Below are 14126 nucleotides of genomic sequence, written 5' to 3' on the forward strand. Positions count from 1 at the left end.
GTGTTTTGTCTTTTACAGATGCTAAAACAAAGGTGTGAGGGCTTGAACTCAAGCAGAGCAAATGCCTTGTGCCCTCTTCTCTGCTTGTCCCAGAAAGTAAGCCCCAGGAGCAGCTCTCCCATGGGAAATGGCACAAAAAGGAAAGCAGCAGTAAACACAGCTAAGTGTCTTCCAAAACTCCCAGACACGCCCAGTGATGCTCAAACCAGGAGTGAGCTAGTCCAGATATCATTCCCAAACTCCTTGTGACCCACCCCAGCGGGTCTGTGAGCTCTATGATTAACAATCTGCATAGCACGTGGAATCATAACATTGTTAATGTTGGAAAAAGCCTCTAAGATTGATTCCAGCTGTTAACCCAGCAGCACCATGTTCACCAAATCATGTCCCCAAGTGCCATGTCCATATGTTTTTTCTGAACATTTCAAGGGATGGTGACTCCATCACTACCCTGGGCAGCCTATGCCAGTGCATGACCATTCTTTCAGCAAAGAAATTTTCCCCAGTGTCCAATCTAAACCTTGCCTGGAGCAGCCTGAAGCAATTTCCTCTAATTCTATCACTTGTCACCTGGGAGAAGAAACTGAGTCCCACCTGGCCACAACCTCCTTCAGCTAACTGTAGGGAGTGGAAAAGTCCCCCCTGAGCCCCCTTTTCTCCAGGCTGAGCCCCCACAGCTCCCTCAGCCGCTCCTCATCAGACTCGTGCTCCAGACTCTTCCTGAGCTCTGTTACCTTTTGGACACACTCCAGCACCACTTCTATACATCACAAGTTCAAGGGCTTGTCTCAAGCCCATACACAACTCACAGGTGACAGAGCACATATCTACAGCCCATCTGTAACTCAAGAATTGCACATCCTGACAAGGGATGGCACAGTTGAAGTGCCTACCAGCCCCAAGTGATTTCCCAAGCTTCCACCTCCCCCATTGCCCAGGAGCTACACCAAAAGCACTGCCCATAGCAAAGGGAGCACCAACAACATATGCAAGCCATGCAGATGGAGAACAAAGCAGCTGCAACAACAACCACCTTCTTTTTACCTGCCACATGTATGTAAAAGGGCCACATGCCACCACTCCTGGTGCCCAAGTGCTATGATCCACATTCCCAGACAGAACTGTTTAACAGCCCAGTTATAAATCCCTTGACAATGGTGTGGGGCTCCAAACAGAAATATTGACATAACCTTCAGGAGACTGGGAGCTGCTGAGCTAAATGTGTTAGGAAGAGCAGGGAGCTCTAGCATATGGCTTCTGCTGCTGTGTTAGGGAACAAAAATGATTGCTATATAATGATATGCAATCCACAAGCACCGCAGATGCATAATGGGATATTAACTCCTACTCACCATATCTGCTGTTAAAAAGAATTTGCACGCACTCCCTAAGGGTGTTGATGTCTTCAGTTTCTTTTATAAAACTGTCCCACTTATCTATCAAAACAAAATACAAGAAATAAGAAACTTCCATATGGTTCATACACAGCAGATGCACTTTTCTCCTGCAAAGTGCTGCGAAACAGGAACAAGACTTTAAAAATTATTTCCCTGCTCCTGAGCAAATTTTGCCAGGCTGGCAGATAAGGTCTGGGCTTCTCCAACCCCTGACCTAAGCACTCTTCTTGGCATGTGCAGAGCAGATTCCTAAGAAATGACCCCATAAAATTTCTCATCCTGGAATGAAAGACCCTCTTGGGCAGAGCCAACTCCACCTGGAATGAACCCTTGAAAGGTACAGCCCTTTCACAAGTGGATCTTTTCCGTCTCCTCCTCTTTCCCAACCTTCCCACCCATATTTTTTTCTCCTCTTTAAGGCAGGCTTGCAGTGGAGGTGGGGAAATAGCAGTCTCCTCCCCACTGCTGACCCCCCCAGGCACTGCAGCAGAATCCCACTGGGACTAGTGGCTTTCAGTCACTTGGAAATAATGCCAAGTTTTCAGCAGATATGTGCTGTTTGCAGCTGGGGCAAACATCCTGTCCCAAAGCCATGCCTTGGTTCTCTGTGCAGGAAGCAGAGATGGGAATTCCCAGCCAGCCAGCAGTGCTCAAGGACCACTAGCAGCATCTTGGAATGGCAGGGATGGACGGGAGCAGAGATGAAGGTCTTGGCTCCAATGTGAGACACATCTCCTCCAGCATTGCCAGGTCCCTGCAGAGTGTGGAGAGGGCTGGGAGACTGCTGGGGAGAGATGTGGTGAGGGGAAACCTTTCACTAAGGCTGCCTTTAATGCTGGAGCAGGACACAGACCTGTCTTGTCATGGACAATGGAGAAGAGGATGCGCTTGGATGAGTGCACATTCTGGATGAGGGGACCTCCGGAGACTGATGATTTCTGTCCTGGACAAGAGGGGAGACAAGGAGAAAGGGCTGATGAGAGCCTGACCAGTGCTCCAGACACAAGACCCTCAGTGCTGTCCCCTGCCACTCCTTCTGTCTCTCCTCCATGCACCCTGACCTGTGACACCTGGGTGTGGTGCTGGCCACACCAACCCCTGCCATCCCCATTCCCGCTGCCTTTCTGGCCTGGTGGTGCAGCACCTGTCATTTTGGGGCAAAACAGAGGTGTGCCCTGCCAGCACCTTGCAGGCACCCAGGGAAGGGCTGGGGCGGTGCAGCACGGCAAGGGCTCTGCTCATTTCCATACAGGCCAAGCTCTACACTGGTTTTCATCCACGGAACACCAAAACCCCCAGCCTGCCCCCTGCCAGGGCCAGGGCTGGGCTGTGCACCAGGCCCTCATGGGAGAGCAGACTCCAGGCTATTACCACAGCAGTCGCTGTACTCCTGTGAGGAAGGCACCTTCAGCTCTCCCGCCGGCCGGGCCAGCAGCGCCTCGCCCGCCGCGGGCAGCCCCGAGGACACCTCCTGCTTGAGGTCGATGGCGACAGGGCCGGGCACCGAGACGCCGTAGAGGAAGTTGGTGACAGCAATGGCGGAGGGGGCGTCCTGCGTGGCGAGTTTGGCCACAGGGCCGTTGGCACCGGAGTCTCGGCTGCCCTTGGAGGCGAGGGAGGAACAAGTTAACTCGATGTTGGGGTTGGGCTCTCGGCTGGGCTCATCTGCTGGCCTGAGGGGAAGGAAGGGAGAAGAGGAGGGAAAAACAGGTTCCTTTGAGCCCATGGCACTGCTAAGCTGCAACAAGCGAGGATGTGGATGGGGAAGAAGAGCCATGCCTGGGAGGGTGGGACATGCTGCACCACCAGCTGCCAGGCTCCTTGCTGAGGAGTGCCCTGAAGACCATTACAGGGTTAGAGCACCTCTCCTATTTGGAAAGGCTGAGAGAGTTGAGATTGTCCAGCCTGGAGAAGAGAAGGCTCTGGGGAGAACGGACTCTGGCCTTCCATTACCCAAAGGTAATGGAGAGCTGGAAAGGGACTTCTGACAAAGGCAGGGAGTTACAGGACAATGGGGAATGGCATCAAACTGAAAGAGGGCTGGTTTGGATTGGATATTAGGAAGAAATTCATCCCTGGGTGGGTGGTGAGGCCATGCCACAGGTTGCTTAGGGAAGCTGTGGCTGCCCCATTCCTGGAAGTGTTCAAGGCCGGGCTGGATGGGGCTTGGAGCAGCCTGGTCTGGAAGGCATCCTTGCCCACAGCAGGGGCTTGGAATGAGATGGTCTTTAAGGTCCCTTCCAACACAAACCATTCTATAGTTCTGTTCTGTGATTCAGAAGTTACATCCTTCACTCAAACTCCTGAGCATCTTCAGGCACCTAAATGGTTCTTGTCTTCTTTAAGTGGAGCTGGTTAGTCAAAGCTGGTTAGTTCAAAGCATTTTTTTTAGCTAGGACCAAGCTGCACAGCTCCATGCCCGGTGCATTTAAGGGGTAAAACCTTTAATGACCACAATCACTCAGCTCCATTGCCTGTGCCAGCCCCCAGCACCCATGGCACATTCAAGGGGGAGCTCAGTCAGCCTACAAATGAGTTTCAGACTCAAGAAACCAACGTGCTCCACATGAGACAGGGAGCCACAGCTCACAGACAGCTCAAATTCTGCGTGTCCTACTTTTAGCTGTCTCAGCCTGATTTTCCAGAAGCATCAAGCCTTTAGAGGAGGTATTTGGTCATGCTCAGCATTTTTCAGAATGGATCTGAGGTGCTGCCAGCCAGGCAAATGCAGGGGAAATGCACCTAAAACTACTGAACCCCTTGCATAAATGTGGCCAAAAGGGGGAGTTTGCTCTGCTGCAGTCCCCCACTTCCCTCCTTGTCTGGCATTAAAAAACCCATTTCAGCCTGGGAAGACACTTGCAGCATTTACCCTGGAAATCCCTCCGGAGACAGAAAAGCACTTAGCTTACCGCAGTGGAAATTTTGGCAGAGACACAGAAAAAGATGCAGTTAATGTGCATGTTTACACACACTTTTTATAGAAATGAGTCTGAAATGGACTCAAGCCTCCCAACATGAACAAATATCTGTGCAAGACTGGATTTGGCACAGCTGGACCTAGGTCTGTGGGTCTCAAGGAGAAGCTGGGACATGGGAGGGACCCTCCTGCCTGTGCCACCATCCCAAGGGCTTGCTGCTGTCTTGCTCATTGGAGGTCCCCAAAATTACCTTTTTAGCCTGAAGCGGATGCTGTGGCTGTGCTCTAGGATGGCCATCAGGGATTTCACATCATACTCCAGGGGTTTCTTAAAGCTGATTCCCTCAGGCAAGCCAGTAACTGCCAGTGAGCCTGGCTCTTTCAGGAGCCTCTCGTACGGCAAAGGGACCACGCTGCTCTTCCCCGTGGCTTCACCTGGGGAGGGGACAGAGTTACACACTGACAAATACCCTGTGCCCCTGACCATGGCTGAGCTGGGCTGGAGGACTAAATGCAAGAGCAAGAAATACCAACAGGATCATTAGGAGAAAAAACCCATTCCTACCTTCGCATTCAGCATGCAAGGCTAAATTCCTTTCTAAAAGCACTAATTAATAAAAAGCTCATAAAAGCCAATAAACAGATGTCTCATCATTCAGGTTTCACAGTAGAATCCTCAGTTGGGGTCACTTGGCACAAGCCCACCCCTGGGAGTGCCCAGCCATATGCCAGTGAGAAACATGGCCATCAGCAAGGTGTAAGGAGACAAGGGCTGGCAAAGAAGGCAGAGGAGCTCACAATGATTTTAATCTCATGCTTACTGAGATATTCTGGGAACCTCATTTCTAGTCAGTTTTCTTATTTTACCTCCTGGAAGAACGGAAAACAGTTTGATTGCTGTTGCTGTCAAGCAGCTTTGATTCACTTTGACAGATAAGGAAAAAAATCAAAACCAATAATCTCCCTCCATCCCACTATTCACAGACAGCTTGAACATCGATACATTTGACTGCACAGTCACCTCCAGCAGCCCAGAACTCTCACCTGCTCCCCTCAACACTGGCAACATAGTCCCACCATGGGCCTCTGGCTCCATTTTACCTCTGACACCAAAATCTCCCTAAGGAGTCAGGTACAAATTGCTTTCCCTTCCCTTGTAGCAGCAGAAAAGCAGTGAGCATTGCCACTATATAGGGATTTTCTAAGCCAGATAAAGAGCCTGTGTGCCTAGACCAGGGCTGCCCTACTATACTTTGCAGGCAAAACACCATCAGAAAAAACAGCCTGCTCTGAAGGATTTCAAGGAATGGCCAAAACCTTCAAGCCACTCTCTGGGAAAAAATTACTTTGGAAACCAACAGCCAAGCCATTGTGATCAATAAACATGGTGCTGAAAGCATGAAGCACAAGAAACAGCCATGAAGGAATGCAACCTGGCAAAGCAGTGTCCAGATGCAAAACATCTGGTGGCATGATACAGTGCCTGCACCTTCATCTCCAGGCTGAGAGGCAGAGAGAGAAGGTTACAGGACCTTTAAGTTGTTGAGGGATTTTATACTGTGGATTTTCTTTCCAATCTTTTTTTTCCCTCTATTTAAAAAAAAAAACCCAAAACCAAAAGATCTTACAGAAATACTGCAAATCTTGTGACACTGCCAGCAAGTCCTTACTGAAAGTGATTTCTTCAACATGTCCTTTGAAGGAATGCATTATAACTAACGATGTGCAACTTGCATGAGCCATTAAGGCTTCTTATAGGGAGGATTGATAATATTTTAATTAAGCAAAGTTTTCAAATAAGTCTTTGAACCATGACACCATGAGTTTACTTTCTACAAGCTGACAGTTTCCCTGCCCCAACGTGCTGGTTCTAGCAGCTCTCCACTTCCCTTCATCATCTCTCTTCACGACTGGGAGAAGCTCCCATGTCCACAGTGGCTCCTTATCAACCCAATGCTCAAGAAATCCCCAAACATATTTTTATGGGGACCATGTTATTGTCAAGGTGACCTTCAGAAGACTTGCACTGCTGCACAGAGACTCATGGTTTGGCTGAAGAGACAATAATCATCATTAATGCCTGTTTAATAGAAGCAGCCACTGGTAATCAGTCATCCTGTTGGTGCAGAGATTACCAGGCTCTGGAGGGAATCTTTTTGACTGAGCATTTTAAAAGATTTTTTGTTTCCAATCCTTATTGATAAAAGGAAGAAAAAAAAAAAAAACCCCTAAGAATCATAATTGTTAAACTCTCACAGTCCTCTCAGTGTAACAAACAGAATCACCCTGGGGCATCTACTGTATTTCTCCCTACTCAACCAGGAGAGGCCCTTCCCAGTGGGTCCCCACACACTTCCATACACCTTGAAACTGTAAAAAGCCTTACTAATCATCCAATGGATGGGCTGCATGGTTCATAAAGCCCATGCAGATACAATTATGTATTTATTGTATGTCAGATTTTAGTAATTCACATATTCCCAAGAGGACAGCAAAGTTTGGCACTGTACCTGCAGCAGGACAATGAGACCTGCAGCTTGGAGAGGGAATTCACCAGCAAAAAACACCCTCTCCATTCTGTTCCCTTGGCTCTTCTGCATTATCCCTTCCTTCATTCTTGGGCCCAGCCTTTGGACAGCAGCAATAGGATCTGGTTGCTCCCTTTAATGGGAATATTGCCTCTAAGTCTTTTAAGTGGCTTCAGAAAATTTCAGTGACTGTCTGTCCCAGGGGAGAAAGGATGCCAGCTCCCTCTTCCTGTCTGTGAAGCTTGTGGAAGATGCTAGCAACAGCCAGCAGCAGCAAATCCTGCACGTGAGCCCAGCATGGCTGGTGTAGCTCCCATTATCCCCCTCCTGTTGTGTGGGAATGCCCACTTCCAAATCACATAACACAAACAGGGGCAAAGCCTGCACTGTGCATTCAGGGAGATCTGCAGAGCCCTAGCAGGGCTCTACCAGCCCTGAATCTCAGATGGTGACGGGGAGCTACAGCCAGAAAAGCCAAGCACCCAGTTCTGCAGCTGGTCCAGCCACAGGGCCTGAACTCCCACAAAGCATCAAGCAGAACTAACATAACCCACTCAGCAGCATGGGGGAATAAGTGGAGCTGTTTTCCCAAGCCAATATTGCTTTTCCTACCCTGACTACCACAGCTGTAGAGGTGCTGCCAGGGGATGAGCCAGCAGCATGGCCACTACTGCCAGCTGCTCCACGGGGGTTCCAGTGGATCCTTGTGAGCAAGAAGAAGGGGCTGCTGCTGCTCAAGCCACTGCAGATTGGGTCTGGAAGGAGCTCTGCAACCCACTGGGTTCCATACCAACAGCCATATGGTCATCTATATTTAATTGCAGAAGCTTTATTGCTGGGGATGATGCATGTGCTGGAACGGCACCACCTCATCTCTCAAAGTTGGGGCTGCAGGGCCACATGCTAGAAAATCATCTGTTTTCTTTTTAAATAGACTTGCCAGGGAAAAGAGAGAGTGAATCTGCAGAGGTCCAACAGAGTGCTATGAAAGAGCTGCTGTGGATGCAGTGGCAGGCTTAAAGGTGTGCTTGGAAATCACATTCAGGGCATCACAGAGGCTTCGCCTGGTCAGGGGACACAAAGGATGCTTCGTTCAGCACAGGGATTTTTTTGGCTCAGTTTGGGGCACTGGAAAACTAAGAAGCAGTGGCCAAAACCCATCTCAATGCAGTGCTAACTCTGTACAGGAGCACATTTCACCATGCTGCCCCTGCCAGCACCTGCTCCCACGCTGAGGAGCCGGGCTGGTGATGAAATCCACAGCTGGTGGCAGTGCTGGGCAGCTCAGTGAGCCCCAGGGACATTCCATATTCCCCAAGGGAAGCATGAAGGTTCTTACTATAAAGCACATCAAACACTTCCTCTACCATCTTCCTGAGGAGGTACACATCTGATCCCTGGTCCGGGGAGACCCTGAGCACCCTTTGCCCGCACTCCTTTGCCTTCTTCTGCACCTCTGCGTCCTGCTCCTTCCTCTGCTGGATTCCTGCGGGGGAGAGGAGAAAACAGGAGTCACTGCAGTGAGAAGTGGTGGTGCCTCTGGCTGAGCAGACAGGTGTCCCAGCTCTCCCACCCACCTCAGGCCCCAGCTTGGATGAGATCACACTGGGTTGATCCCAGCAGCCCCCAACGTGCAGGGAAAGGTGCTGGCAATAGGCAGTGGTGCCAGCAGCAGGGTCACTCATCCAGTGCCTGCCCCCTTTTCCCTGGCTTTTCCCACTCAGCCAGACTGAAACATTTATGACTAATTGGGCAGTTCATTTCTAGTCTCTGGTTTCAATCTGCTTAGCCTTCAATCTCTCAGGAAAAGAAAATCCGCCTTTCTTGGAGGCTTTTTTACCCTTCAGCATCACATAGCTCAGTAATACCAGCTATTTCCTGCTAATTTCCCCCATTAAACCTCAAATAAAGCATATCTTCAGCATTGACTTCTTTGCATCTCTAAATGCACAGAAAATTAAACACTACAAATGCATTATTGCTGTTCTATCCACAGTAATTTGCAAGGGATTTTTGGTGACAAAGGACTAATTCCTTCATCATCCTTGACAGACTCCTATTGGCAATCAGGCCTGCATGCTGCCTGGGTGCTCAAGGAGCTCATAGATCCTTCTGTGGAAAAAGTCCATGGCTGGGACATCACAGGGAATGGTCAAGAGCAACATGGGACACACACAGAACTAGACACAGCAAAGTAAACAGCCACCATGCCACCCCTGTAAAGATCCACATGCCTCCCACAGCATGGCAAAACAGGTCCTGGAAAATTTTTTTTGGGTGTTTTACCAAGGTTGTGAAATGCATCTGCATCCTCTGAGTACTGCCTCTCCCTCCTCCACTGACATTAATCCTCATCACTGCCAATTCCTCCCTGCATCAGGAGAGGCAGAACCAGAGGTTCAGATAAAGGAGGGTGCTCAAGCGAGGTCTGCGCCCCAGAGAGATAAGAGGCTTCTTACATCTCCAAGTGATGTCTGCTTTAGATTAATTCAGATCTTTCTAAGAGGGCAGCAAGAAATCAGAGGCACTTCCAGGGATACTTTCCACTGTTTGCCAGTTGTAAGGGCTTTATGGAGTGGAGTTGAGTCTGGGCCTGTATAATTCAATTCATTTCACCCTGTCTGCAGCATCATCCATTTTACTCAAACCCCATGCTCAAGATTTCTGTTTTCAACCAGACATGACTATTTCTTTTTGACAAAAGTGTAAATGAAACCAAAGAGAGGGGAATCAGGATCTAGTGCCAGGTGCTTTGCCCCCACACAAGGGTAGGTCATCAACCAGGATGTATCACAGAATCAGAGAACAGTCTGGGTTGAAAGAGACCTTAAAGACCATCTGATTCTACTCCCCTGCCATGGGCAGGGACACCTTTCACTATCCCAGGTTGCTCCAAGCCCTGTTCAACTTGGCCTTGAACACTTCCAGGGATGGAGCAGCTGCAGCTTCCCTGGACAACCTATCCCAGTAGCTCATAACACTCAAAAGAAGAATTCCCTACTAAGACCTAATCTAAATCTCTCCCCTTGTAGCTTAAAACCATTCTCCCTTGTTCTATCATTATCTGCCTGGGTGAAAGGCCACTCTCCCTCTTTTTTATAAGTCCCCTTTAGGTACTGGGAGGGGCTCTCAGGATTCTCTGGACCCTTCTCTTCTCCAGACTGAACCTCTCTCAGCCTGAGGAAACACAAGGGAGTTCCCTCCCCTTGGCCACCCCACTGCCATCCACATCTTGTGGGCGGTGGGAAGGGAAGGCAGAGTTGTCCATGAATGTAGGAAACATCCCCCAAATGCCTCCTGTCCTGCAGAATGCAGTGGAGGATAACTAACCAGGATGTGAGAGGATGGAATAGTGGAGTTGGCCGGGAGCTGCCCAGGGCAGCAGGACAAGGGGCTGGGCAGAGCCATGGCAGAGAGCTGCTCCTGTAGAGCCATGCAGTGAACAACCCAGTGACCTGAGCAGCTTCGTAGCACTGGTGTCACCAGAGCAAACCCTTCCTGAACAATCTCTCCAATGGATTAAGCACCTATGTGGTTTCTGTCAACACCATGTATTTCTCTCCACTGACATCCCACCATAGAACAGATCTAGCTCTGGTGTCCTCAGCACCACCAAAACCAGATCCCATTCCAGCTTCTACACTGAGTGAGGAAAGCAGTAGCTAGCATGCGGGGGATGATGCTGTCCAAGAAATGAGGTCCCCATTCACAGAACAGCTCCCACCCTCCCTTCAGCTCCCAGACTGTTTTTTGGAAACTGGCAGAGGTACAGAGCTGGGACAGAAGGCTTGCAACACACAGCTATCCCTCAGATACTTGGTGAATCTGATCTGAGACTGGGGGAACACAGCTGTTGCTCAAGATATCTTGTCAGCACTGTTCATCCCTCAAAAATACTAGCAACTCCACAACCAACACTTCCAGCTACCAAATCCATTCCTGTTTTTCCAAAACCAGGAAAAAAGCCTTGGACCAAGAAAGCCCTTCTGCTCCTGGGAGGATCACTAGGAAAAACTATTTCTGCTAAGTCCTCAAAAAATTCTGCAGCGCTCTGGCAGCACTGCTAGAGGCAAACAGCAGCAGGGCAGCAGAGCAGCCATCCAGCCCTGAGCCACCTCAGGGATGCTTTAGGAGAGAAAAGCCTTGGCCTGGAAGATGGTGCCGGTGCGGATACTCACTGCAAAACTTCTGGAAGTCAGCCTGCAGCTCCTTGCGGGCGCTGAGGAAGACCCTTCCCTTTTCAGTGCCCACCACGAAGGCGCTCTCCTCGTGCACGGCGATGCAGGCGACCTCCGCGTTCAGCTTGGACAGCGCCGAGCACTGTTGGAGGCACCAGGTCAGCACAGCACAGGATGGGGCAGCAGCCCTGCTTCCCACCCCCTGCCATTTCCCAGTGGGGTTTTCTCCTTCCCGTCAAAAGATACTCCCATCAAAAGCAGTGTTCTGGTTTATGTCAGAATTTCATGGGTTTATGACATCCCCTAAAAATTTTGGTGACTTTACAGCTCTACAAAAATATCCAGCTGGAAAACAAGAACTATTTACCCATCGTTTTATTTCACTTTTTCCTATCCTAAAAATAAACTTTTATTGCCTTTCTTTAAAAGAAAACATTCCTATTAAAAGAAAGTCTACCAAAAAACCCACACCACAACTGATAACAATTTGCATTTTTCCACCAGCTCTAATGGAATAAGGAACACGGGAATCTTATTTCAGCTGCAGAACACTAATATGGTCAAAGTCCAGATTAGTGGAACGATTCTTCTTGTACAGTTATGCAAAACAATAAAGAGATGGAAAAAACTTCTTCCATTAATCCATTTTATGTAACATGCCCTTCCTGCTCCACATAATACACATGTGTATGCATTTTTATTAGTATTTTTTATATTATAATAGTTACTCAGTGCCAGCAGCCTGAGTCATATTCCTATAGCTACAGCACTGGTGCTAGGAAGATGCTATCCCCAGGTCATAATTTAAATGGGTAAGAAAGGGGGCATTTTCCCAGCATCAGCCCTGGTTAGACACATCAACAACCCCAAAGAGGAGTTGGAGGATGCTGGCAGCCAGGGAGGGAGCGGGAGAGAAAGGGGGACCAACCCCCCTAAGCTACCTTCAGCTCCCTGCACACACCTACAAGGAACTTCACTTGTGTGGGCTTAAGGCAGTTTCTATACTAGGTCATTTTACCTCCTGCTCACCTTCTTAAAGGAGACATTTAATCAAATCCCACAAAACATGTATTTTTAAGAAACCTCCTTTCAAAACCCCAGTCGCAAAGAGAAGTATTTTGCTCAGGAAGTCCAAACTCAAAAAATAAACACAAAAACTAAGGTGAGATTTGGATGCAGAACGAATCCAAACCCTAAGCCTGCTTGGTGACATGGATATGGCCCTGTGGTTTATTTACCAGGCACACAAGCAGCTAGGTTTCAGTGAGCACTGAGCCTGTCACTGGTGAAGTGCTGGGATAAAGGCTGAATTTCAGGATCAGCTTGGCTCCCTGGCCCCTGTGTAAACACCTAACAAGGACTGCATAATAATGAATATTCGTTAAGAAGCCAAACTATGGTAACGTAATTTGTTGTACAGGATGGCAAGTATATAAATCATCAAAGCTGCTTGGGGTGTGTAGGCTCCAGGGAACCTGCTCCTTAGTGGGGTGGTGATGTCAAAGAGAAGGAAATTGGTATTAATGAAAAAACATCTACCCGCATAGAGAGGAAAACATATCCTGGATAAATGCATTACATATGACTTGACTTTAAAAAGAGAGAGCTATTTAGCACATCTCATTGCATTAGACATTTGTTACTACACATCCGCTTTCCCTTATTGATCACATTCACAGTTAAAAATAAGATTAGCTCTGGTCCACGAGACTTAATCCAGACAGTTATCTTGTTTATGTAAGCACGGCTGACTTAGGCAAGGTTTCCACCAGGAATTCTACGTCAAAAGATATGAAAGTTATTTTCTTTGTTCTCAGAGATAAAAAGCCATTGTTCTGCTGTTGTGTAAATGCTCACAGTAACATTGGTAAAACAGCAAGAAAAAAAAAGCCAACCACCCTACAGCCAGTTGATACCAACATAAATATTAATGGGAAAACAATACACATCTGAGATTAACTTGTGCTGACTTTATGATCCTTATGGCTGTCAGAGCAGGAAAGGGATTTTATTTCTCAGCAGTTCCCTGGGCTCTCCAGCAGCAGAGGAGAGCAGAATGAGCTCACCAGGCATCGTGTGCCAGCCCTGCACCCAGACAGCCTTGCTAAATGGAGGCCAAAGGAGGGAGGGGGATAGGGACAGGGGTGTCACTGGCTTCTTACCATGGAGTCTAAGGCAGACACTAAGCTGGTGATGATTTCGTCTCTCTGGGGAAAAACCATATTCCATTGGTCAGCTCTGGAGGTGGTGAGTGTCACATCTAAAGGCTTCCCTGCCAAGGCCATATTTACCTGAAAATAGAAAAAAAAAAAAATGAAAGAGATATGCATCACTGTTACTAACAGAGAGCTGGAGCTGAGCATCACCACAGAAGCCCCACTACCATCGTGTGCTACAGGAGCAATGCTGGCACAGGTACACTGGGGAAACTGAGGCATGCAGAGAGGCCACAGCAGCCTGAACCCCACAATCCCCATGAGTCCTCTGCTAAAGGCAGGTAACTGCAGAAGCTGTTGAGCTGTAATTAAACCCTGGAGTCGATGCTGTGTGCACCAGCAGTGGCTGGATCATCTCTGCATTTGAAGCTCACCCTCAAGGAGATGCCACCACAGCGCAGGGGCCACTGGACAGCTGCATGGTGGGACACCCCAGCTGTCCAGCCCGTGGCCATGCAGATGATGTGGTGCTGAAGTGGGCACGGAGCACTCCTGTGCCCAAGCTCTGATGGCAGCCCTGAGCAGGGGGTGATGGCTCTGTCCCCACAAAGACACCGTGCTGACCATCCTTGTGCCTCCCACTCTAAATCCTGGGCAAGAGGAGAGCCTGCCACCCAAAGTGTCCCCAAAACAGGTCAAAGTCACAGGGTGCTCTGCTTTCACCCCAAGGGAGAGATGTAGCTCATGGTAAGCTCCTAATCAAATCACCCCACTCTGCAGTTCTTGGTGTCAGGGGGAACAGGACGAGGTGGCGTGCAGGGACCACATATCTGAAAAGAGGCTCAGCCCCAGAATCTCCATCCCTCACAGCCAAATGGGGAAAAATCCTGTGACCCAGCCACAAGGGCAGCAACAGCATCAGGGTTCTGCACCTCAGTGTTTATGTC

The 14126-nt window shown here is 48.9% G+C and overlaps 1 protein-coding gene across 8 annotated transcripts in view; it reads right to left on the reverse strand.

Moving 5' to 3' along the window:
• The window catches only part of GTF2IRD1 (GTF2I repeat domain containing 1), a 69155-nt gene that overhangs the window by 34313 nt on the left and 20716 nt on the right, over nucleotides 1–14126 (reverse strand). For all 8 annotated transcript variants that reach the window (XR_008440164.1, XM_053995742.1, XM_053995745.1 and 5 more), the window contains exons 2-8: nucleotides 13186–13314; nucleotides 11024–11165; nucleotides 8185–8331; nucleotides 4569–4752; nucleotides 2769–3070; nucleotides 2251–2340; nucleotides 1353–1436 (exon numbers count right to left, since the gene is read on the reverse strand). Coding sequence is in view for 7 of the 8 variants with exons in the window: in XM_053995742.1 (XP_053851717.1) it covers nucleotides 1353–1436; nucleotides 2251–2340; nucleotides 2769–3070; nucleotides 4569–4752; nucleotides 8185–8331; nucleotides 11024–11165; nucleotides 13186–13308 (1072 nt within the window). In the remaining variant the exon portion in view is untranslated. The remainder of the gene's footprint in view (nucleotides 1–1352; nucleotides 1437–2250; nucleotides 2341–2768; nucleotides 3071–4568; nucleotides 4753–8184; nucleotides 8332–11023; nucleotides 11166–13185; nucleotides 13315–14126) is intronic.

This window comes from Vidua macroura, chromosome 20 (genome assembly GCF_024509145.1).
Source record: "Vidua macroura isolate BioBank_ID:100142 chromosome 20, ASM2450914v1, whole genome shotgun sequence".
Lineage (NCBI taxonomy): Eukaryota > Metazoa > Chordata > Aves > Passeriformes > Viduidae > Vidua > Vidua macroura.